The 26,529-nt window shown below is 42.9% G+C and overlaps 1 protein-coding gene across 1 annotated transcript; it reads right to left on the bottom strand.

The window, feature by feature from the left end:
• Positions 1 to 11,880: 11,880 nt before the first annotated feature.
• LOC107500714 (epidermal retinol dehydrogenase 2-like) lies at positions 11,881 to 25,477 on the bottom strand. Its single transcript, XM_016126187.2, is given in 7 exon segments — positions 11,881 to 12,021; positions 13,994 to 14,138; positions 15,836 to 15,935; positions 16,486 to 16,565; positions 18,179 to 18,309; positions 21,551 to 21,778; positions 25,388 to 25,477. Coding segments are annotated over 5 exon segments (381 nt in total). The 5' UTR covers positions 18,183 to 18,309; positions 21,551 to 21,778; positions 25,388 to 25,477; the 3' UTR covers positions 11,881 to 11,969.
• Between the last annotated feature and the right edge of the window lie 1,052 nt (positions 25,478 to 26,529).

Raw genomic sequence — 26,529 nt, 5'->3', positions numbered from 1 at the left:
CGTGAAGTTGCTATTCTGCATGGATATGTCTAACATCCTTTTATTTTTTATTTATATATTTTTTAGAATATAAAACATGCTTACCACCCATGCTCTCAGCTTCGTGGCTTCAGCCAAAATTTCAAGATGTCAAGACATCAAGAAAATGTTCAATTCAACAGCCTATCACATATATTTCCATACACGGTACACAGTACTTTATAAAGTTACCGAAAAATAATGGACATTCAATACATAATTTTGAAAGGAAGCAATAGAGAACAAGAGAAGTTAGAAAGGTGAAAGAGAGGAGGAAAGAGAAAACAAATAGGGAGCATATGGAGAAAAAAGAGCCATGTTCCAAAGTTTAAGCAAAATTATATTAACGTAAACGGCCTACACAGAGTATAGTGTACTGGATAGTAACATAAGTAGGAACGTAAGTATGTGTTCTCTTTTTGTTTATACTCTGAAAGGCAATTAGGCAAATGCTTTTAGATTACAAAGTATTAAAAGAATATTTATTCTATAAAAATCTATAGTTCTAAATAATTCTACTTCTCAAAGTGAAATATTAAAATACAGGTTAAAAAATGTCAATATAAATGTGATAGAAAGAGATTTCAAGTTGCTCCAGACAGATTGCCAAAGTAGAAGTGTGAGGTGAGAATGTAGATAGGGTACATAGTAGAGACTGGCGTTTATTGAGCATTTCTATGTACCAAGCCCTATGCTAAGCATTTTGTAACTCTCAACTCAGCTAATCCTTATAACAGCTACATGAGGAATTACAGTCATTTGCAGAATTAGAAAAGGGTTTCAGAAACATCAAGTCACTTGACCTAAGTTGCATAGCTAAATTGATTTGAATTTCTATCTGTGACTTGGGATAGCCTGAGGCCAAGAATACCAATGTCCCTTTTCCCACTCTTAGAAATCTCTACAGTTATGAGATGGAGTCACAGCTGCTGTAATAAAAACTACAATTCCCAGTTTCACTTGTATTTGACTAATATTATAGTGCTTGTGGCTGTGTCTAGAGATACTCTTAAAAGGAAAATTGGTGGTTTTTTGTCTTTCTTGCTTCCTATATCTGCTGCCTGGAAGATAGTTATAATGGCTTCCATCCTAGTGGTAATAATGGTGGCCATACTCTCAGGAGGGCCCAGTGAGATGCTGTGAGTAGTCTAGATCCCTCGAACTTCACAGAGCAGAACCAACATAGAAGACGTCGTTCACTTATCTCTGGACTTTCACGCACATTATAGTTTTAATATCACTGTTATTTGGGGTCGTCGTTCCAGTGAAAGCTTATTTTTAAACTAAGATAGAACTCAATAGTATATTATAGGGAAGCATTGCACAAAGCAGAAGTGGAAATACCGGTATAACTAAGTTCAAGTTTGCAGGTGGCAGGTGGCAAGAGCTCAGAATCTCAGAGACTCGGAATCTGGTAATACATGTTTGGCAGTGAAAACGGTATCACTTGCCAAGCAAGATTATACCGTGAGGTGAAAAGATAAGACAAATTCAGAATTTTGCTACAGTTTGAGTGTGTCTGCTACTGTAAGCAGAGTCTCGCAGATTTAGACTCAGGCTGAGAGCACCCACCTACAAACAGAGGTGTGAGGGAATGCAGCTCTGTCCCAGGAGGCCTGTCAACCCACCAGCTTGAGGGTGGCAACCTGGAGCCTTGGATGGTTGAAACAGTCAACACTGTCTGTGCCTGATGGGAAGCCCTTGGAAGTATTGACTCCAGATGATGGCCTTAGCAGAAGTAAGACTTTCTTGTTCCAGTACCTTCCTTTAAGGGTTGTCTGTCACACATGGAATCCAACATCGAAAGATGGGTGTGGCCTCTTCCCTAAACGTTTGCTTCAGATGATCTCAAGAGAGTCTCTACTAAATGAAGAGAGAGAAAAAGAGGCAGGTGAAGGTAGAGCGCAGACCATCGCCGCGCCCATTCCTGCTCAGAAGGATTCCCCTGCTGTGGATCCCCGCCGTGCCACCTGCTTTTCAATGAAAGTTTTTTCCCTCTCTTTTCTTTTTATTTTGTTTTTGTTCTTTTCTGTCTTTCTTATCACGGTCATCCTCCTTCCATGCCCCATTGTATATTGAGTGCGATGGGGGTAAATCAGTTACCTTTTACCTTCTTGGTCATCAGCCTATGAAGAGGCATACCTGGATCTGGTGGAGAGTGCTGCCTGGCACCAGAAGTTCTGGACTTTGTGAGGCGTGCAGTAACTGGGCAGGGCTTTGGGGTAGAGCGGGTCTGTGTGTTCTAGCTGATCAGAATAGGACTCATAGATATTTGGTGAAGTAGACTGTGCCAGAAACTGTAAGTTGATATTCAACAGCTTATCTTCTCCCACAGTAGTAGAATCCCCTGATTTTTAGCTGGCTTGTGACAGTGCAAAATGGGGACAGTGCAAAGGTCAGCTTCCTTTGCACATCGGTTTAGTCACGTGACTAATTCTGGCTAATACGATTTGGTGTTTATGGCGTTAGCAGTGTCCTTGGATTGTTATTTTTTAAAAATTATTATTATTTTTATTTAGTTTCAAGTATATAGTACATTGGTTGGATATCTATATAGGTCATAAAACGATCCCCCCAATTGCTCCCTCCCTCCCCTGACCCTCCACCTAGCCATAATATTAATGCTAACTGCATTCCATATGCCATGCACCCCATCCCCGTGACCCATCTATCAACTACTAATTTTAGACCTTCACCCCATTCTCCCTGCCCCCCACTTCCCTTCTCCTCTGTCCATCACTGAATTGTCCACTATATTCGTGAGTCTGTTTTTGATTAGTTTGTTCCTTTTATTCCTTAGATTCCACATATACGTGAAAGCATATAGTGTTTATCTTTCTCTGTCTGACTTAAATACCTTCTAGGTCCATCAAAGCAATATCTTTTTCCATCCCCTTCCTTTTCATATGGAGGGTCTTGTTTTCTTATCCTTTTGGCCACTCTGTCTTTTGGTCGGAGCACTTAATTCTTTTCCATTTAAGGTCTTTATTGATAGGAGTGTAGTTGTTACCATTCTTTATTCTTGTTTTTGATGCACGTTTTTTCTTCTTAAAGAAGTCCCTCTAACATTTCCTATAATACTGGCTTAGTGGTGATAAATTCCTTTAGCTTATTTTTGTCTGGGAAGCTCTTTATCTGTTCTTCAACTCTAAACGATAGCTTTGCTGGATAAAGTATTCTTGGTTGTAGATCCTGGGTCTTTAACATGTCAAATATTTTTTACTAAGCCTTTCTGTCTTGCATAGTTTCTTTTAAGAAATCAGCTACCAGTCTGACAGGTTTTCCCTTATAAGTAATTATTTTTCTCTTGCTGCTTTTAATATTCTTTCTTTGTCTTTAACCTTTTGTGTGGGCCTCTTTGGATCCCTGATTTTTGGAATCCTATGAGCTACCTGGGGTTTTATGTCCATTTCCTTCGCCAGGTTAGGGAAGTTTTCCATCATTATTTCTTCAAACAGTTGTTCAACATCTTGATTTTCTTTAATTACACTGATCAGATGACTATTTGGAGCCTTAATAGTGTCCCATATCCTCCGTAAATTATTTTTATAGTCTTGGCATTCTTTTTTTTGCCATTCTGACTGAGTGTCCTGATTGGCTTTCCTGTCCTCTAGAAAGGGTATTTGATCCTCTTCTTTATTCACTTTGTTTATTCCTTTGTTTATTCCGTTTAATATACTTCTCATGTCAGATAATGTGTTCTTCATTTCAGACTGGTTCCCTTTTATAATTTCCATTTCCATTTTTATGTTTTTTAGCTCTTTGTCGAAGTTCTCACTGAATTTATCTACACTTCCTAAAAGTTCATTGAGTATCTTTATAACCAGAGTTTTGAATTCTGAATCTGTTAGATTACTTGACTCCATTATATCTGGATCTTCTGTTCTCTCATATAGTTTCCGCTTCTTTGTCTTCCCATTTTGGCTGCCTTTTCCATATCTGTTTCTGTGTATTAAGCAAAGCTCCTAAGTCTCCCAGTCTTATTAGTGTGGATTTGTGAAGTAGGTGTCCAGTGGCACAGTCCTGAGCGGGGTCCAGATGCAGGCCAACCTTAGCACAAGCCTCTACCTCTCTGGGGCCACCTGTTAAGATTCAGCAATCCACAGATGCTATGCTTATAGTTGCCTCAAAAGGCCACACCAGAAACCAAGACCAGCTGCCCCCAGTGTGAGTCTAGGTGCTGCTCAGCAAGGAACACCTGACTCGCTGAGGCTAGACCAGAATGTAGCTAGGGTGGGGCCACAAGTTGGGGGAGGCTGGGTTTCAGGGAATCATCTGGGCAGAGCGACCTCTGTTATCCACTTTGATGATCTGATGGTTATGACAGCGCTGTATCCATGCAGTGGGAGGGGAGAAGGCTCAACAGGGAACAATGGATACCTTCCACACTTCTACACCGAGAGAATCTTACCCGGGCCCTTATTCTAACAACGTCTCCCTGTAAGTCCCTGGTGCGTCTGTGCACAGCTGAATGGGCACTGGTGCTCAGAGCAAGCAGGTCCGTCACTGTGAAAATCCGCTAGCCACGTGGCCCCTTTAAGAGGCGTTTGCCGCTGCCACAGCCTCCATCTCACTCTGCCACTAGAGACTGGGCAGCCCCATGTCCTCACCCTGTCCTATCTGCTGCCATTGCAGGGTGCTTTACTGGATTTCTCCCTAGTTGTATGGTTTGTTCCTTGATCCCAGGTGATTTTTCCTTGCTGCTGCTCCTTGTTTCCAACACAACTTTGATTTGGTTGCCAGAGGGATGAACAGAGCCTCCATTATCTATGCCATTTTTTTTCTCTTGTCCTTTGATTGTTCTTAAAGGATGTAGAGCTGCCTTTTGCCTTCTGGATTCTTGTCGGCTGGACTGTCGACATAATGGCCGAGGTTCCAGCACTTGCTATGGACCAGTGGTTCCCAACGTTTTGGCACCAGGGACTGGTGCTCTTATGAGAATCTAATGCTGATGATTTGAGGTAGAGTTAAGGTGGTGATGCTGGTGCTCACTTGCCCACCACTCACCTCCTACTGTGTGGCCCAGTTCCTAACAAGCCAAGGACCAGTACTTGTCTGCGGCCCAAGGATTGGGGACCCCTGCTATAGACCACAGTCATCAGTGATGTTTGGGCTGTGAGCCATACATAGCAAATGTTCAGAGGAGCTCAACTCCTAACACTGTGGAGCATCCAGTAGCTAAACAGCTACCTCTAGGCTTTTTACCTCAGAGAGAAATACACTTCCACTTTCTTTAAGCTCTTGTTACATGGGGGTTTTTAGCCTCCCTGTTAAATGTAATCCTCACCAATAGAGTGAGCAAGCCTTGATGCAGAGAGGCAGCTATAAAACTATTGTAGTAGCAGGGGACAGACAGGAGGCTGAGCTAAGGTGGTAGCAGCGGGGATGGTGAGGAAAAGCACTAGGGATGGTTGAGATTTGATTACGAGGTGGGTGAGGAGGTGAGAGATGACGTGAAAGCAGGAGTAGAGCATTGCCCCTGGGTTTCTGGCTTGGCCACCTTGGAGGGAACATGGGAGGAGAAGCATGACATGGATAGCAGCCCCTGGCGGGTCTGCAAGATGAGAAATCCAAGGACAGAACCTTTAAGAACAGAAATAATTTGATGAGCGAACAGCGACACCAGTAGGCAGATGACACTAGAACCAAAGGCAGAGAGGTTAATCATCAGTCACGAGAAGTAAAAGACGATGAGGAATGAACTCCCCGGGGATCTCTTCATAAAAACTGCCGTGATGTGATGAATGTAGACGCTGGATGGCTTGGGAGCTAATGTGAAAATAGAAGATAGACAAATTACTCTAGGCTGTATTTTAAATGATGTTTCTAATGGAGGGGAGAGAGTTACTGCCGCAGTTGTCTGGGGGAACTGAGGGAGTTTATACTTTTCACCTTCAGTTTTCTTGGTGAGGTAGGAGAGAGTGTTACCCTTGGGAAAGAGTAGGTCACGGGATTGGGGTGGGCTTGAGAAGATAAAGGTCTGAAAGGTCACCACGGGGGAAGAGGAGGAGCCAAGAAGTGACAGGTCTACCTGGCTTTGTATGGAGGGCCAGTGTGATTTCAGTGGTAGCCTTTGTAAAAGGCACTGACGAAGGCCAACGTGAGGCAAACCAGTGAAGTGTTAGGCCACAAAGCAATAACTGATGACTTTGGGCTGAGCTGTGTTACCTCTGCCAGTCAGCGCTGATCCACAGCAAGGATGTCCAGGTGCCCATGTACCGCACAGGACCAGTGACAGAGCCTTTGCTGTCACCTCCTTGCAAGCAGCCTTCCCCAGGGGATGAACACCAATGACTGGTGTACTTGTTATTGGTTTGGTTTCCAGTTCGATAGCAAGCTTATAAAAACACAAAAGGAATCAAGGCCACAGGCTCTTCTCAATGGCCTAGTTGTGGCCTGTTCACGGACAGCAAAGGGAAACTGTTTGGAAGCTTTGAAGGAAAGGAGCTGGGGATACTTGGATAAACCCCAAATAGGTCACTAGCCTGGACATGGTGAAGGCGCCTAGACTGCCATATTCTCTCTTTACAGCCATTCTGCACGGGACATCTTGCCTCACATCAGCTTTCATTCGGAAGCCCAAATTCTGTTGTTTCTCTCAAGTGCTGACTCTCAGAGATTCTAATTAGTTTTGTTTTTCTTTTTCAAGCATCTCCAATTCGATCTACCTCCAAGATTCTAAATGATTTTGACAAACTATGAGCACCTTGGCATTAGGATACTGAGGAGTGCATAGATCATCTGTGGCCCACATTTCCTTTTCTATCTTGGCATCTGTATAGACAGAATGTTTGTATCCCTATAATCTATATGTTGAAGTCTTGACCCCCAGTATGATGGTATTTGGAGATGGAGCCTTGGGGAGGTAGTTAGGGTTAGATTAGGTCATGAAGGTGGGTGCCTCATGATGGGATTAGTAGCCTTATAGAAAGAAGAAGAGCCAGACCTCTCCATACCTACATACTGAGAAAAGACCATGTAAAGATACAATGAGAAGAGGGCTGGCCATCTGCAAGCGAAGAAGTGAGCTCTTACCAGAAACCTTGATTTTAGACTTCCAGTCTCCAGAACTGTGAGAAAATAAATTTCTGTCGCTTAAGCCACCCAGTCTGTGGGGTTTTGTAATGGCAGCCCAAGCTGACTAAAAAACCAACCAACCAATCAACCAACCAACCAACCAACCAGTCAATGAAACAAACAAACAAAAAGAGTACAGTCGCACATTCTCACCCAGCCAAACTCCTTTTAATACCAAGAATTCTTCTTGAGTGGCACAGGGAATAAGGGATGCTAGGCGATGCCGTCCTGGAGGGTAGAGTGCCTAATGCTGGCACGCAGCCCTTGTCCTTTAGCTTTCTATTTCTTATGGCTTGTTTAGGTGTTGGGGTCTTGACCATGGTTTAATTAGTGTTAAATTTTGGATGGAAACTTGAATGAGACACATGGTGAGAACACGTGCTCCCAGGGGTATTAAATCACCTTGTTATTTATTATACTCTAGAATCCTCCAATTTACATGTGGTCTCTTTTCATATGAGTATCTCGAGTTAACTGAGTTTGTTTAGACAATTTTATGGGTACTGTAAAACCACAATTGAATTTCAGGACTTTGTAGTAGTCCAGCCAAGATGCTCTCCAATTAGAAATAATTGCTATTAATGCTGTTATGATGTGGTGGATGCCCACTATGCCCCAGACTTTTTGTTCTACTAAATCCTCCAAGAATCTCCTCTATTCTTCAACTAAATAGACAGGCCCCTAGAATACATGCTTTTGGAACTGCAATATAGGAGCAATATTGTGCCTATCTCTTAATTAACCTTGTTAACCAAGGATTTGGAACATCATTTGGTTCAGCCTAAGAGCGCCTTTTGATCCTCTCAGTACACATCCACAGTTGAGTATAATGTCACTCTTGTGAAATAAAATGCCTTTTATTCTTTGGCATATACCAAATAGCTTTATTATTCTTTGAGTATCGATGTAATATTCTTGTTTAATGAAATAATGTGCCTAAAATGCTTAGCTTTGTGCCAGGCACAATAAACACAAACTATCATTTTTATTATTATAAAACAAGTTTTTTAAAAAAGGCTTTCCAAATGAAAGGAAATACAGGAGCAGAATCATGCAGACAGCTCAAGGTAAATCAGTCTACAGTAGATCCACATTCTTGTTGCCCGCTAAGAGCAACTTATTGCCAAGATATTCAAACTCCTTACTTTTGACTCTCACAGGGTCTTCCAAGGTACCTCTCATCTCTTCTTGCTCCCCACACAAAAGAGAGAAAGGCTGCTGTTTTCCTTGCGAGGCAGGTGCCCCCTCTGGCCTGGGAAAGAGTTCCAGGGGATGGTAATTAACACATTTTTCTTAATCTTGCTTTTATGTTTAATCTCCAAAGCATGAAAGTAGTTGGCTAGTTGATTAAACTGTAAGAATACAACTGATCTGAAATGAAGGTAACAGTGATGAATATAAATGAACAAAATTACCCATCTTATGGACAGATACATCAATGGGAATCCCAACTCGAAATACTAAACACACGAAATTAACTACACGAGTGTCATTTTCAGAATAAGAAGCAATCATTCTTTGATCTCTTCTAGGAAAAAAAATGTGATCCCATTTAGAGTTTGATCCAGGGTCACTGTCTACTAGGGTCATTTAGGTAATAGACAATAAGACTCCCTAACAGAGTGACACCTGATATAACTGCAGAAAGATTGGCACTTAGTCTGTGAGTATACAGGGCATTTGTGTGGCTACTTGGGAAAGGACTTGGAAGGGTGGCCTTTTCTATACCAAGTGGCACAGGTTTAAAAAGGTCAGAGCTGAAAGCAAGGTAACAGGAAATTCAGAGCTGTGTCCTCTAAAAGAGGGTGTTCCAACTAAACACTCACTGTACTCCTCACCCTTCACCCGTTCCCCAGTGCAGGCTCAAGAACAGCCCCCTGCTCCATTTGAGCCATCTCCCCAAAGACCAGAGGGAAGGGCAATCCATGAGACAGAGGATTCTCTTTCTCTCTCACATCTGTTGCAAGCAGAGATGACAAAAACAGGCTGCTTTTATTAGTTAAAAAAAAAAACTCAACAAAAAAGCAGATAGCAACATTATTTTTAAAGGTACTAATTGAAAATACTAATCCAGATAGCAGAATAAGAATGATACTCACAGTCTCCAGATATAGTCTATCAGACAAAATCCCTTTATTCATTGAAATAAGCACTGTGTAATGGTGGGTATCAGATGACATCCGCCATACAGTGCTCTTCAGTCCTTCTTCTTTCGGCCAAGGAAGCCATCCATTACATCGAAGGCATCTGTATATTCGACCAAGAGAAGTAGCATCCTGAGGGGCATGAAACTAAAGAGAACACAAGAGTAAACTTTCTTGGTTATTATCATGAAAACATCTTTACTAGCCCCGCTGAAAAGCAAAGCCGCTGACTTGTAGATGAAGTTACATATGCACACCTTAATATGCATACCTCAGGGTCACCTGGGCTTGTCTACTCCATAGGAGGACACCAGCCCAGGGTCTCTATATCTCTACTTGCTTCATTTGTTATTCAACTCACTTCTTACCTCCGTTTCCAAAGCTTCACTACACTGTGTAATGATAGGAAGCAGTGAAATCTTGTGGAGTTGGATGAGCGTGGCTTGAAACCTAGCTCTATTATTTACAAATGTCATCTCAGGCAAGTTATTTGGCTCCTCAGCCTCAGTTTCTTCCAGTGTAAAATGAGATCATCAATTTCTTTCTGGGACTACTGTATTAGATGTGATAGTTCCTCAGACCTTTGGCAAGATCGAACTAAGACTGTTCATCTTCTCTATGCCCACTCGCCCCTCCTGACAGAGCACGGACCCCTTTGATTCTGACGTTCACGCTGCAGAGCAAGGAGAGGCACAGTAAGCAGAGCAGGCACAGCAAACCTGAGACTGGTCCTAAGGGTGGGGTAAAGCGAAGGACCCTGTGCTCGCTGTCCCTCTAGAGACACTCCAAGTTATTTGGGTGGTTCCTGCCCACCCCAGCTTCAGGTCTCTGGTAAATGTTACCTTCTACATGAGACCTCCCCAGAGCACCCTACTGAAAATGAAATCTCACCTTGCACCTCTCTACTTCTCACTCTGCCATTTCCTTTTCCCACTCTATATTTCTTTTTGCACTTATGACCACCCAGCATATCTTTTTATTTTTTATGTTTCTTCTAACTGCCCCCCACCTCCCTGCCAAGGAAGATAATTTCCACAAGGGCGGAGACTCTTGTCTCTCTTGCTCTTGGCTGTAAGCCCTGATCCTAAGATGGTCAGCAATGCTTGGCACATGCTAGGCACTCTCTAATGTTTGTTGAATGAATATTTGAAGGAGTGTGTTTTGGGATTTCCTTCATTGAACTTCTTCACGTTTCCAAAGCCTTCTCAAGAACTATGTGGAACTCTTTCAATCTGGGGCCCAGAACTAATATCTCATAACAGTAAATATAAATGCTATAATTATTTTAAAAATTAGAAAAATTAAATCCCATATTCTTTACAATTGGCATTACTATCCTATAAACCCTCTTTTAGGCAATAGTGGCCACTGTACTGTAAACACACACACTGCCCAATAAACAGTGCATTACATTCACTTATTTACAAACTGTAACAAGCATAAATGAGGAAATAGGGCTCAGAGAATAAGGGCTTTGCTCAGACTCACAGATTTAGTAAACAGCAGGATTATAACCCCAGATTTCAAACTCCTGTCAAAGACCCTTCACCCTGCCGCACATGGCCTGTTAGCCGTATGAGTCAGCGCTCCTGTGCTAGGCAAAGCCTGGAGAAGTGAAGGGATATGAGAATGATTTTGGTTCACTGCACAAAGTAGATACAACTAGGTAAAGAGAAAAGACATTTGCTTATGCAGGAAAGGCAACGGCTTCTAGCCATGTGGTGGACGTGAGGCATGAGATCTATATTCAAACAACTGAAGAATTGTAAAATTGTTGTTGTCAAGAGGAATGAAATTACTTGTAGCGCTAGAGGGCCAACCTAGAACCAATCGCTGGAAGTTAAAATAAGACAGCTTTCGACCCAATGGAGGGGAGTGGTTCAATAATGGAAGATGCTTCCTTGCAAAGTGGAAACCTCTAGGAAGGGGAAATATAACTAGATGACCTGTTACAGTCTAGAAAATGAACAGAGATAGTGGGAATCAGCAGGTGCTTCAGCAACCTGGCATTGCCATTCTTGTAACTGAGTCAAATGTTTATAAACAGCGGCCAGTGTCTCTCAGCATGGAGCCCAATGGAGAGCAGGGAAGGGCGGGCAAAGATGCTCTCTTGTACTTTTAAGAGGTGGTTATATTTTCAGTCTTTTCCCCCAAGTTCTTTGACCACCTTCTAGTGCGAATTTATTGTCTATTGCCAGTTTTGCCTTCTACATGACACCTCTGCAGAGCACCATACTGAAAATATTTGTTTTTTTAAAAAATATTTGGTTTATTGTCTGGCCTTGACTTTGTGCCCTGTACGCCAAGAAACATAGACACAATAGCTATTCCAACATGATTATTCTATGCTGAGCACATGAAAAAGTATCTTTCCTAAAAAAAAATAATTTCTATTTGTCCACAGATTATTCAGCAGATCTGCTTCTGTTTGACAATAATGCAAAAAAAATACTAGGATGGCTGGAAGGATCCAATTCCATTTTCTAGACCTGTGGGAGGCACCACAACTATGCAAATTTGAAATTGTGTCAGCAAATGGGCACAAGAAAGGGATCAAAATTCACTCAATTAACAGATATTTTTTGTGGCTTCTCCTGGTAGGCTTTGGAATAAGTTGTTGATTGGCACATTGAAGAATAGAAGTTGATATTATTACCTTTTTAATAACATCATGATGTAAATGACCCTTGGTATATACAAGTACAGTTTTTTTTTGCAGGATAGCATCTACTATTTTCCTGACTGCATATTCTGTTTCCAGAATTGGTAACAGAAAGGACGCCTAGAAGATAAAAAGAAAATTTAAGAAATAAAAACAATTCTTACAAATTAGGGATAAAAAGGTTGTAAGACATTGTCATTTATCTGCTTCTTTTCCTTCCATTTGATCTATTTCCATATCCCCTTATTATCGACACGGTAATAACTAGAATTTGAAATAAAAAATGATTCTAATTAATACACTGATGTTATAAGATGCATATACGTGAAACCATATTAAACAAATGGTCTAAATATTGTAAAGCAAATCTTCAAAAGCTAACTGCCTGTTATTTCCATAAAATGTGGAATTGGGCGCTTTGCCCCTTCCATAAATTCTAGTCCTTTTGTGGAATCAGGGAAGAGGGTAGAACGGAGTTGGCTGGCAGACAAGGAACGTAACCAGGAGGCTGAGGAGATGGATGAGCAGACCAGGCTGCAGGGTGGCTACGAGCCGACAGTCTTAATAAACCATTCGTGTTAAACCCAGTACCTTAACACAAACACATCTGAGTAGAGAAGAAATTCTGAAACCATTTATAAATTAGTCTAAATTCTAGTAAAATATCTTTTCAAATAAGTTCAAAAAACAGAACATAAAGCGGTGGGGGGGGGGGGAGAAGGAGTAAGTAATATCTGACCCCATAAAAGGGGTCAGATATTTGGTGACAGAAGGAAATCTAACTATGCGTGGTGAATGTACAATGCAAGACATATATGACATACTGTTGATTTGTACACTTGAAACTTATTGGATTTTGTTGATCAATGTCACCCCCAATAATTTTTAATAAAAAAAAAACATAACAAAATAAAATAGATGGCTGATCATTTTTAAAAATGTTCTTTTTAGTGGGAGAAGATATTTGCCTACACTATATCTGACGAGGGGTTATTATAAAAAAATGTATAAAGAACTCATCCAAAATATAGGGGTAGGGGGAAGGCGAAGTTGGCAAAGGGGATCAAATATATGGTAGCTGAAGGAAACTGGACTTTGAGGGGTAATCACACAATAGAATATGCAGATTGCAAATTATAACGTACACCTGAAAATTATATAATTATATTAACCAGTTACCCCAATAAGCTTAATTTTTAAAAAGTTAAAAAAAAGAACTCATACAACTCAACAACAAAAAAACAAACAATTCAATTAAAACATGGGCAGAAGATCTAAATAGGTATTTCTCTAAAGAAGACATACAGAAGGCCAATAGACATATGAAAAGATGCTCGAGGTCGCCAATCATCAGAGAAATGAAAATTAAAACCACAATGAGATATGAACTCACACCTGTGAGATTGGCTATCATCAATAAGTCAAAAAACAACAAATGTTGGCGAGGATGTGGAGGAAAGGGAACCCTCGTACGCTGTTGGTGGGATTGCAAACTGGTACAGCCATATGGAAAACAGTTTGGAGGTTCCTCAAAAAAATGAAAAATAGAACTACCTTTTGACCCAGCAATGACACTTTGGGTATTTATCCAAAGAAAACCAAAGCACTAGTTCATCAAGATCTATGCACCCTTATGTTCACAGCAGCACTGTTTTCAATAGCCAAGATACGGAAACGAGCTAAGTGCCCATCAATAGACGATAGGATACAGACGTTATGGTATATGCATACAATGGAATATTACTCAGCTATTAAAAAAATGAAATCTTACCATTTGCAGTGACATAGATGTACCTAGAGGGTGCTGAGTGAAATAAGTCAGAGAGAGAAAGATAAATACCACATGATCTCACTTACATGCGGAATTTAAGGAGCAAAAGGAGCGGACAAACTAAATGAAAACGGACTCAAGGATACAGTGAACAAACTGTGACTGCCAGAGGGGAGGAGGATCAGGGGGCTGGGTGAAAAGGGTAAGGGATGAAGAAGTATAAATTAGTAGATATGAAATGTCACATGGATTTAGAGGATTAGAGCGTAGCATAGGAGATAAAAAAAATGTTGTGCCTTTGAAACCAAAGGACATACTTACCTGGTAGTACAAACTTCGAACATCCCAGTTTTTATTAAAAATGGGCACAAAATAGTGGTTTTGAGCCCCCTTTTTTTCTAGGAAAATGTTTCTGCAAATATAGATTCAGCAAATCCAACGGCTGCAAATTTACTTGCACAATAATCTGAAAAAGACAAACAACGTTAATGTATGTTCCGCAGTTTTAAAAACGGCATTACATTAAGGTTTCTTTGTAGCACAGAGTGGGATAACAACTTCGGTTATTTCTTTGTGATCCTGGTCTACTGCCACTGGAAGAATGGAGGAGTGAGTGGACAGGGACACAGTCACATAAAGGTCAGTTGGTAAGGACCTAGTGGACACTAAGGGAAGCAGGGCCGGACTCCACCGTGTTAATGAATGCCAGATACTGTGTTAGCCGTTGGACTGTGTCCAGTCCCAGAGAACTTCAACCCAATCAGGGCAGGAAGACACAAAAAAGAAACAAAATAGTAAGTGACGCAGAAGTCTAGGCAAGAGAGGTCAGTGTGGGTCATGATACTCAGACTGAGTTTTCTTCCGATGATCACTCTTTCTTCCGCTTCCAGGAACAAAACGCAGGATTCAGAAGTCTCATCCTCAACCTCTTAAATATCTTGAAAACGCAGGGGGAGTAGAAAGTGGCATTTTTGCCAGTTTTGAGCTTTTTGTCTCAAACACACTTACTTCCAGTAAACACCTGAATATCTGAATGGAGAATTTTGGAGTAGAAAAGGCATGTAGGTGGATTTCTACTCCTTTTGCCTCTCACAGTCAAAGAGATATACTTACTTGTTCTGTTGAGAAGCAGCTACTTCAACTGGTAAGAACCAGGCTACAGGTGCTAGGCTCAGGGCTATCAGGCCCTGTTGCTGCCTGAGACGTGGGTAGGAAGGGCAGGGGGTCCTCGGCACCTTTTAGGATCATGTGTTATTTGATATAAATGCAGTACTGAGCCCTTCAACCTCTGAGATTAGGTTGAGCAGATATGGCCCAGGACCAGGCAGATACGGATAGACTGGTAATATTTTGGGTGACTGGTGGTTCTGAAAACCCTGTCTGCACAACTGTGCTTAGACTAACGCTGTGAATCTTAACGATGCTGTTCAGCTCAAATGCACTAGGAAGTGCCCAACAGGCAAACTGGCCTGTGTTGGCCTGGTGTCGCTGCTGGGGTTTCCGACGCATGTGTCTCAGGGATCTGTGTAAGCCAGTACACAGGATGTTCGTTGCTCCCAGGGAACGCCTGCCCGGTTGGGAAAGACAAGATTTCTGCTCCTCTTAGAGCCAGCTCCCGAGTCGGGTCACCTTCACCAAGGATCTTTTTGCCCCCTCCCCTCTGTTAAAGCCAAGTCAGTTGCCCAGGAGATGAAAATGACAACTGCTTCCTGTATCCAACCAGTAGAAAAAGCAAAGAGGTGACGCTTAGGTTTCTTGCGCTGGAGAAACTTTCTCCAAACTGATAGCTGGGGGAGACCAGATAATGGAAATTTCAGAAGGCAGAGTGGTCCCACTTACCCTCCTGATAACCACGCCAGGTGAATCTGGGGGGATGATGACTATGCTACTCACAGGTGTAAAAACATCAGTAAGGTCTCTCTCTCTCTTTTTTTTAAACCAAGGGGATTTATAAGGCCTAATGATTCCAAAGTACATAGTTCAGTATATCTGACAGGCAGTTTTGGTGTACATGATGTGCTCAGCTACTTCCCTTATTGAATATACTTCTTAATTTGTTATCTTTATTATTAGTGCATCAAGTCAATGCTGATTACTCGGAGCTACTATGTAAGTTAAAGTTAGGAGAAGTGGTGCAGTTATGAAACATTCCATTTGTCTTACCTGTCAATTTCTTTATTCCAATTAATCCAGCTATACTTGAAATGCAAACCAAATGTCCGTGGTCATTTGTGAGCATAGCAGGTAGAAAGGCTTTATAGGTCTAAGAGGTGCAAAGTCAAAATTTAAAACTTTGATATCACATTTTATACTTTTTTCAGATGTTTATATGATCACTGTAAGTAAAAACTATTTTTTCCTTAAGCTCATAAAAAATACCTGAAGGCACTGGGATATAAAAACTTAAAACATCTGGAAAATAACCATCTTAATTTGTTTAACTTATTAAACCAATATTTTCCTGATGGTAATTGCAATATTATTAAAAATAATATATGCAGACTTATATTTTGGTCATATTTGCCTTTTAAAATCACAATTTTAAGACAATAATTAAAGCAGTGCAGGCCAGTCTAGCTGTAGCAGCCACATCCAGAAAGGAAAGAATATGATCATTTAAATTGCCTTTTTGCCCTCCTTGGATCATACTTGAATTTCAAATTTTTCTGAATGTAGTTCACAGGACATGCTGCAGTTGTCTTTACCTTAAAAGCATTGCTTTGTTTTTAAATTTATCTCTACTCCTTTGCCTAATGGTTTCTTATTTTTATTCTATGTCATAAAAGAGAGTATCTGTTAGGAAAAGGATATACCTGAGGACCACGGAACACCTTCACCTTTGACATAGGATCTGGAGAAAGAAGGTAAAGGAGAGAGCGATGAGCCTTGTATTCTGCAGAAAAGAATAATTAACCAAATATGAATAATTGCATCTTTATATGTCACATATTTATAGTTCATATTTATTTTCTAATAAGAATAAATATGCGAAAGGGGATCTCTTATAAAAGTCAAACAACCTTTGGCTGCATCACAATGAGTTTCAGAGAAAAACTAATATGTAGAGAGAGGTGGGAAATCCAAACGAGCACACCAGGCAGCATCATGAAAAGTGTCCTGCGTTCCCACGATCTGCTATGAGTCACTTCACTTCTCCCTGGGGCACTCTCCTTGGGAGCCTCGTCACCACGGGCTCTCTGACCCTCTGGCAACTAAGTGCCTGCTCTCTGCAGGTGCAGAAAGAATGTACTCAGATTTGCCCAGAAAGAGTGTGAGGATCTGAGGCGGGGACAGGGGAAGACGAGCATTTCGAGAATAACTGGAAGGAGAGAGAGAGAGAGAAAGAAGAGAAAGAGGAGCCCATGAAAGAGACCGGGGAAGGCAGAAGGTGGCAAACGAATGTGAAAGCCACGGGAGTGGAGACTTTTAAGGAGATTATATCTTCATTTCATTCCCACTGTACATTTTAACTTCATTCTAACAAAGGAGAAGAGCATTTAGCACAAGACAACACAAATCACTTGCAGCAGTTCCTGAAGGAGCATGGTGGCTGCTCAGTTCTGAATCTCTCCATCTTTCTCCTGAAAACTAAAGAGAATACCGAGAATGCCACTGGTACCATTGCATTTTTGGTGAAACTAGGGGACAGAAAACCTACAAACTCTGAGTAACATTTGAAGGCTGCCACATGAGAGCTGGGCAGGGAGCCCATGTGGAGAGGTGTGAGCAGAAGGGAGGGGACGTCAGGAATCCCCAGCAGACACTCACAGCCAGGGTGGGGCGAGCTGGCCCAGGGAAGGATGAGCTGCGAGTAGGGCAAGAACGAAATGGGCTCAGGAACAGGGCGAGGAAGAGCGAGGCGTGAGGAGGCCTGGCATGACCGTTCAAAGCAACCCAACTTCTGAAAGTGGGTGCGTCACCTTGGAAATCAAGGGCTGTGTCCTTTAATGTTCACGGCATGTAGTAACCGGGGCTACTGGTAGAAATCCTCTGCTGGTTACGTACTGAGTCAGGTGATCACACATCTTGGTTTGCCCGCAGCAGACTTGATGAATTCTTGCTTATTAATAATGCCCCCTTTCAATTTTCAAGAGTTCCAGCTTAGGCAAATGATAAGGTCAGCCTGGTCGTGTTTAGGAGCTATGACTTGCTGTGTAGCCTTGAGCAAATCTTTTAACTTCTGTGATGCTTTATCTCGTCTAACCTTTTTAAGGATTATTTTATACCTTAATCCTTAGGTATAGGTGGTTAGGATAGTGCCTGGCAATCAAGAAAGTGTAGTCCCACCATGAGAACGGTGTGGCTTTGTAGGATTCCCTGAGCAGAGGCTATGGGAGGGGTGGGTTAAGTTGGTTCAGGAGGGGATGACTGGGTAGACCAGGATAAGTCTCAAATTAGAAGTTCATGCTCTATTTAGAGGTTAATAATATTCTAAGAGAACAAGAGGAAGGTACTTTGAAATGTCAGAGTAGCTTTGTATTTATTATGAGAAGATAAAATAATTACCCATAAATGTGCTTTAAAATTCACATCGAAACACTTCTCCACAAGCTCATCTGGGCAGCAAGGAAGTTTTTGCCTGTTACAATGCCGACATTGTTGATTAGGATGGAAACGTCACCAACTTCTTTTTTAACCTGAATTGATTAAGAAGAGCAATGCTAACAATGTAATTCCTTATGTGATCTAGGTTTATTTTCCCCCCAGTTTTGTACCCCTCTTATCCTCATTGACTCAGATTGAGTTTATGCAGTCTAAACAAAATACGATTTATTTCCCTTGCTGACTTTACAGTGCATCAGAGATCCAAACTGATGCTTTTCTTCTAATTTCTTCCCCCTTCTTATGATGGTTCCAACAGCCAATGCTGCATCCCTTCTACAGTTAGAGTTATTCTTATATTCAGTGACTAGTAACTCTTTCCTATGCTATGTACAAGTAGCATATCATTTTAATCAGTGCAATGGGACATACAATTATAGCCATGTCACATAAATCAAGACCTAGCACACAGAGATGGGGTGGAGTAGGGAGTGAATGGAGGAAGTATAATATTCATATCCATGCTTTAAACACAGCATAGCTCATAACCTGTGTTTCCCGTGTTCATCATCTAGCTGGTTTTCTCCTCCCACAAACTTTTAGGCAGGCAAAACAATCTGTGACAGGAGGATCAGAGTAGGCCCCGTTTGCTGCTGTGACACTGGCCAGAGTACTCAGTAACTTTAAGAAATAAAAATTCTTGGTGTGACATTGTAGCCTTCCCCTTATAGCAGATGTTACAGTGTTTAAAAATAAGGTAAGCCCCTCCACTAGCAAAAAGATTATGATTTGCTTTGCAGCCATACTCACTTTACTGCAGTGGTCTGGAACTAGACCTGTAATATTTCTGAGTATGCCTGTAATAAAGCTTTTTCTTTTTCTTTTTTTTTTTTTCTGTCATACCAATGTAATCAATTAGAAGTATGCCAAGCAAAATTAATTCTAATTTGGCTTGTCTAAGAGATCACAGTCATTAAATATGTAGTTAGGATACTTTGACAGGCCACATCAAAGATAAATGATAATTACATAGCTCCAGTCTGATCTGTGTTTATGACCTCTCATCCAGGATGCCAGGTATCCAGGCTGGCCTTTCAGTGAGTGATAAGCTATGGTCTAGGGACACAAGCTTTCAAGGTTATTGGGGTCTCACTGAAGATAAAACACAGCCATACTATAACAGTGTAAAGAAATGCATTTCAATAACATCTTCCTTGTACACATCTCCCCTCTTTACTCTGGCCGTTACTACTCTGGCTGTTACTACTTATTCAATATGTTGTTATGGTTATTGATATCAATTCTTCAGTGAGTCAGCCCCAAGGACAGGGCAGAGAGTGATATCTCCAGGTGCCAGCTGCCTAGGAGTAAATAGCTCCAAGGCTCCCAAGGAGAAAAATAAAACAATATTGCCGCTGGAGTACAGATAACATAGCTGTCCACCAGAAACCGTATTTCTTTGTGCTAGACACTAACAGCTAACTTTTGCTTTTGTAATCTGCTTGCTTGCTTGATCAAGGCCAACCAGGACGTAGTTTTGGGCTTTATAAGCTGCCTCCTCCGGAGGCTCGGAGACTCGGAGGCTCAGAGGCTTGGGGCTGACTCTCTAGTGGGGAGGGTCAGTCGCCGGCCGGCTAATAAAGGCTCGTAATTAATCTCAATTGGTTCCGTGGGTCTTAGATTTGAATGCGCCACAACAATACCACTCTGACAATTTTTACCTTGATCATGAGATACATTTTAAAAATTCTCTGAAACCTTCCCTTTATCTAGAATAAGTGGAAATGTTTGGTTTGTAAGGGTGGGGAATACTTTGCTTCTTTAGAATTCCGAAGAGCATATAATTAATTCTCTCCAAGATCTAGAAGTAAGAAAAGCTAAACTACAGACACTAGTAATATGCCATGTTTACCATTTTTGAAGCTGAGCACCTTGGGTAGAACTAAATCATATATATGGGGAAGAGGGAGGTAGTTATTCACGGAGCACCTCGTATTATTAGCTTGTTCACTATCTCAAGGTGTTAAGTGTTTGAATATGAGACAATTATTGCTTAAGCGTGTCCAGAGAAGATGCCTGTAGTTGGCTTAAGTCAACATGCCAGTTGTGGGTATTTCAAGTGCAAAGAGCTGAATTTGTGAGGTTGAAGTTAGCTGCAGCAGAGACACACCTGCACTTTGCAGGGTGGTCCCAGCATGAGCCCACTGAGCCCATGCCGGCTTGTCAGGTTTGGATGGCCAGACTGTTCTGGGAAGCCTGTGACTGAAGATGGTAGAACCTCTGTATAAAATATAAAGACAAACTTAAACAAGCAAAAGTTACAAACTCACCAGCCAATGACTTACAAACCTTTCTACTAGAAGTGAGAGGGGGTAGCAGGGGGTTCAAGTTAGAGCCCAGAGGCTGTGTAAGAACTTTCTGACGTGGTTGGGCTGCTTGTCACAGGCTGGTCTGGTTCTACCCTTTTCACTCAGTGGGGAACTCTGGGAGCCCCAGAAATATGTGACCCAGGAGAATGATGTGTGGAATACTTGTGCCAATGTGAGGACAGAAATTCTCTCGAGGAAAAGGAGGTAGCCATCAGACGAAGTAAGTGCCTCTATGAATTAAGAAAACCCTAATCATTGGCTACTGAACTTTGGTTTCCTGAAAGAATTCTTTATATGTTCATCTCTATCATTGCGAAAGGAACAACTGAGGTTAGGCGTCTTAAGGATGAATAAAATATTCTGATTTTCTTATGACAACTTCAGAGAAATATACACTCATGTGAAAGGCATTGTTGTGTGGTTGGGACTAACTAGATTTAAAATCAAACTTAATATAGGTTTAAATCCTGGCTTAGTCATACACTAGCTCTGGAACCCTGAGCAGGTTATGTAACATCTGTGTGTTTTAGTTTCTTTATCCTCACCTACCTCTTAAACCGTGACAGGGGCCAGCACAGTTAGTATTGCATGGTGGTTAGAGTCTATACTCTGGTGTCAACAGACTCAAGTCCCAGATGTAGTTTTGCTACTTGTTAGCTCTTTCTTAGATAAGCTACTTAGGTGCCCTAAGCCTCAGTTTCCTTATTTGTGAAACAGAGATAATAATGGGCCTTCCTTAATAGGATTATGACACAGCATGTATAGGGTGCTTAGCATGGTCTATTGCATAAAGTGAAAACTCAGAAATCCTAATTCCTGCTCCCCAATATTTTTTAAATTAAAGGGATGTTGGAGACAGGCAAATCAGCACTGAGGAAGGCGAACAGATAAAGAAGCTGCGTGTATGTCTAAGTACTTACATAGAGTTCTAACTACCCACAGCAAATATTAAGCACCTAAAATTTACCTGATCGGCCACTCTATATACTTCTTCCTTTCAACTGCAATTACAGGTATAGGCATAAGCCCTCGTGGCTCCAGCGTCTAGAGCCATCTTGCACGTCTCTTCATTCTTCTCCTTGTTGACATCCCAGAGGACAGACACAGCTCCAAGGCGGGCAAATTTGAGGGCTCAGAGCCTTCCAAGTCCACTCCCAGCGCCCATTATAATGTCACCAGCAACATTCTTCCGTGGCTTTGGGATTAAAGCAAAAAACAAAATCTCCAGAATGGCAAGCGCTGTTTTTCCTAAGAAAATGAATAACTAGGTTGGGAGCCATATTCTAGCTGACACCTATATAGAAAGACAGACTCATATAAAGACAGGTGTCCATTCCCTCCGAGTTTGCTTACTGCAGGGAGCTCACACTTCCTGAAATAGTGAAAGAAACTGAGAAGCATGGTTTACATGCCTTCCCTGTTAGAGGACTCTGATCTTGGAAACGGTAGGGTGGCGGGGGTGTTGAGGTGGGGAGGATGGGGGGGGGCGGGAGGTGGGCGTGAGGGGGGGGTACTGTATCTTGGTCGAATCTCATTCATGGCCCCACCCTCAAGCTCCCCACATATCTGCATGCCTGCTTTAGATAACAGAAAGGTCCCTTTACTGAAACTGTAACCACGCCCAAATTCAACCTAAAGAAGTTTATTATTTCTCATGGTTCTTCCTAGTAATTACTAGGCCTGTTGGCTGATTATTATGTTCAAGGTCTTGACAATATTGTAATGTTTATGATGCAAAACTGCTACATCTCTGGTTTTATTTCCATCTCTTTTTAGGTTTGTGTTTTCTCACCTGGACTGTTGTTCTTGAATTTTGCATCACTATTTAAAATCTGAGATTCAAGAGAAAAGTGTAAAATCCTATTTGCATAAAGTCATTAGACTTTCTAAACCTTTTCTGATGGATTCACCGACAGCTCTGGATACCCCTTCCCCAGTTCTGGGGCCCTCCGTGCCATATCACTCACCCCTTGGCCCTGTGTCTATCTTGCCCTTGCCTAGCTGTGACACCTGGGACAGGCTCTGGACAGGTTTCCTCATCTGTACTGGTTCTGCGGCATAGGGAGGTTTTGTGGATGAAATAAGACTGTATGTTATGTGCTTGACCACAATGCTGGCTCACAGTAAGTCCTTTATGAATGTTACCATGTTTCTCAGAGTCACACTGCTTCTCACCAACGAGGCATCCAACAGGTTTGCTAAATGGATAACAGGCCTCCCCTTGGCAAGCTCATGCGGGGCTCCATGCTTACATTATCAGTTATACTTTAGTGAGAATGAGTTTATAAAATATTTCACTAACAACCATCTGAGAAAGAAAGGAAGGTCATATTTCCTCCAGGATGAGAAGACATGTCTAGCAGGGGGCACATTGTGCTAGAGGTAGGAGATTTTCCTAAATGAGTATCCAATTGAGAGGCATAGAAGAGGGCAGGGGGTGTTCTCCATTAAGGAACAGCCGGTCTTCACTTATCTTGAAGTTTGGCTGAGAACAAACTAGTTACTATTAATAACTACAGGTGGATTAAGTCACCTACAGGAAGGCTTGACGCTTGGTCAGACCCTTAGGAAATCGTGATGACCTAAACTGTTGTTTCTTGGCTCATTCTGGAGATGAGGCTGAGGATCAGAAATATCTATGTGGTTTATCCAAGGTTCCTGTGCTAGTTAATGCAGGGCCAGGTGTTCATTTGTCATGGTTACTGAACACAGATGCTGTGCAAGTATATTCTCTGGTCCACTGAGCTAAGGGTCTATTTGAAGAGACAGACGTTAAATGAATAAATATATCACTATAATCCATAGTATTATAAAGAAAAATGCAGGGAGCTTGAGAGTAGACTAGAGATCTGATTTAGATTGGGGTCAAGGCAGAAAGCAACAGGACTGATTTGCTGGGAAGTGGCATTTAAGTGGATATCTAAATGGTGAATGGTGAGAAGGAGGGAAATATGGGAGTTGCCTTCCCAGCAGAGGGACAGGAGAGTTTGAGCTTTGAGGCGGATTTGACCTATGTGTCCAGGGCTGTCCAGGGAATAAGAATGCTGGTGGCAGGTGGCATAGATGTTCTGGTAAAACGGAGTGTTTTCTATTGAAAAGTGCTGGGAGTCACCGTGCTTTGGGTGAAATGGCCCTTAAATTCCCTGGTATCTCTGTTCAAATTTAATTTTAACGAGTAGCTTATGAATGACTGGCCGGGCCTCCCAGGTCCTGCAGGACTTGGAAAGAAGGTACCCTGCAGGGCGAACAGTGTTATTACGACTCTCATTGTAAGCACAGGCAGGAGGTGTGTACCTGCAGACCTGCACGGATGAGGGTCAGACTTCTCACCAAAATGTGACGCCCTCCCCAGGCAGCAGCCCAGGTGCTGCCAACACTCCTTCCATGAGAAAGCCCATGCCAGGCCATCCATGTCCGTCTTCAGGTACAACACTATGTAAGCCTCTGCCAGAAGGATAAAGGTTTACTCTCCTCATGATGCAGGTGGTTAGGAGTCTCACCTCCAACTTGTCTGACATCAAATGGCAGGGGTTCTAGGCTTCGGTATTTCATTGTCTCAATGTGGGCATGATGCAAGACCTAGAACAGGTCCTTTTTTTCATCCCTGTCCTGGCAGATGCTTACTCAGCTCTTAAGATCATGGCATCCTGAGGTCTTCCTCTTTTGGGATTTAGGGTGTCTGTTGGGGACCCGCACATGTAGTGAGGTCTAGAGTTTAAGATTTGGGTTGGAATTCTGGATCTGCCACTCATTTCTCTGAAACCTTAGAAAAATTATTTCATCTCATGCCTCAGGGAGATGCTACTGGTATGTACCAATACCTCTGAAATAGGGAGTTAAATGGGTTAATGCAGGTAAAGTAATAAGGAGTGTCATGTGGTCCCTACTATCTCATGTCAAACTTCTAAGCACATTGGATGAAAAAGGTCCTCACTCGCTGCCAGGCTCCTCTAGCCCTTTCCAGGAAGCACATGGACAAGAGGAGCTGGGCTGTGTTTCAAGGCCCGCCAGGTTCCACCCTTGCCAGAACAGTGCCAGGCACACACGACAGCAAAATAAACATCAGGTCGAGCTGACTGGTGTTTCTGCTAGCATGAATTAATGATTCCTGTTTATACCAATGAAAGGTGGTTATAGTAAGTATACTTACATACAAAAATGTAAAGTTCCATTTTAGTGGAAAGACTCTTCCTTAGGAAGTGACAAAGCACATTAAACTGAATAAGGCCGAAGACTTCTTTGGTGTCTCAGTGCCATGGCCTAGCCTCCGTCCAAAAGCTGAACTACTTCCGTGCACTGTAAACAGGTGACATCTGCTTTCTAAGCCAGGGGCAGCAGCAAGTTGGCCCTGGTAAGGGGAGCCTCAGGTAAGGGTCATGGGGGAAATTGGGGGCAATTGGGGTGGTGGGAAGGAAAAGGTAGATGCATTCAGCAGCACAGCACCTGACAGAATGGACCGCGGAGGGAGAGAGAACCAGGTAGGCATCTCACTCTTTGCTCCTGGATGGGGAAGGAGTCTAGCCGCTCACTCCTGCGGGGTTCAGGACTTAGTGGCCCCCTGGGCAGTCTGTGGCTCCGGGACACTGGCTCCCGGAGCTGCCGCCGGGGCTTGCCCCCCAGCTAATCCCCCCGCCCCCGCGTCTTCCACCTCAACTCCCGCGCTCCCTGCGCGCCGGTACCCGCGCTAACGCCCGCGGGCGCGCGGTCCTCGCAAGAGCCGGGTCGCTGGCCGGCCACGGGGTCGCGGGCGCCACTCCCCTTGGAGGTCAGGCCCAGTCCCCGAGCCCGGACCTTGGCAACTCACCCCGGGCACGCTGAGCGCGCAGTCCGCAGAGGAAGCGGCCTCGTCGGCCGCGGGCACCGCGTCACTGGCTCGCAGCCGGGCGAGGATCAGGAGTTCTCCCCGGCGCCCGCACGAGACCAAATCCAGACGCGGGCCGACCGCGCCCACGCAAGGAGGGGGACCGCCGCCGCCCCGAGCGCACTGCGGCCTGCGCCCCTTCCCCCCCCCCCCCCCCCAGGCAGCCAGATTTAGAAGCTAGAAATTAGGTCACGAAGGTCTATGCGCACGCCAAGACTTTGAACATAAGCACCCCAGGACGTATGAAAATTCCGATAGCCAGGCTGCTTCCTGGTTTATTAAACCGGACTTTTGATTTGGAAGGGCGCGGGGGCAGGTAACAGTGCTTAAAAAGTTCCCCAGGTGTTTCCAAGCACAGCCCCGAGGCTGGGAACCCTCGTGGTAGAGAACAAAGAGGAAACAGGTGCCGGAGGCCATGCGAGAAGCAAGCCAGGTCCTGTCTCTGCAGCAGGCAGCGCAGCGCACAGAAGCGGAGCTCTCCAGCAGCATCTCACTCTTCCACTCGGGATCAAGGGCAACATCTTCCTTGGCCCCGTGGTGGTAAGTAGCATGGGTGGGAGATGGTGGGCGGTGGATGTGGTGCTGGCGGGAGTGTATGAGACGCTAGCCAGAGGCTCAAGGTAAGACTGGTAGGGAGAAGTTTGTTCTAACAAGCTGAGGATGAGAAAGAAGAAAACGTCAGCAGAGCACGCAGATCTAACCAGTGGATATGAGACATCTCTGTGCACAGTGATCCAGAAAATAGTAAGTGTCACATCAGTCAAAAAGATAAAAATCACCTAGCATTTGCCAATCATCTAATATAAGCATGTCACCACTGAATGCTTGTAATAGAAGGTGGAGTTTGCTAGATGACATAAGGAGCTAAATTATGGGATGTTGAAGGAAAAATGAGGAGTCAGGACAAGATAGCATTTTGAATTCATCCAGGATTGGGTAGGATGTGCCAATCCTGGGACAGACCTTGGTGTGTGAGGACTGCACATTTGTTCTTTATTTGGCTGTATAAGCCTGGAAAAGTAGGTGAAGGGGAGAGACACGAATGCCATTTCAATATTTAGGAGGTTACTTGTGTTCTGTAGGCA

Source organism: Rousettus aegyptiacus, unplaced genomic scaffold, assembly GCF_014176215.1.
Source record: "Rousettus aegyptiacus isolate mRouAeg1 unplaced genomic scaffold, mRouAeg1.p scaffold_m13_p_15, whole genome shotgun sequence".
In the NCBI taxonomy this organism is placed as follows: domain Eukaryota; kingdom Metazoa; phylum Chordata; class Mammalia; order Chiroptera; family Pteropodidae; genus Rousettus; species Rousettus aegyptiacus.
The sequence above is the reverse complement of the archived record's forward strand: the minus strand, read 5'-3'. Positions and strand labels throughout refer to the sequence as shown.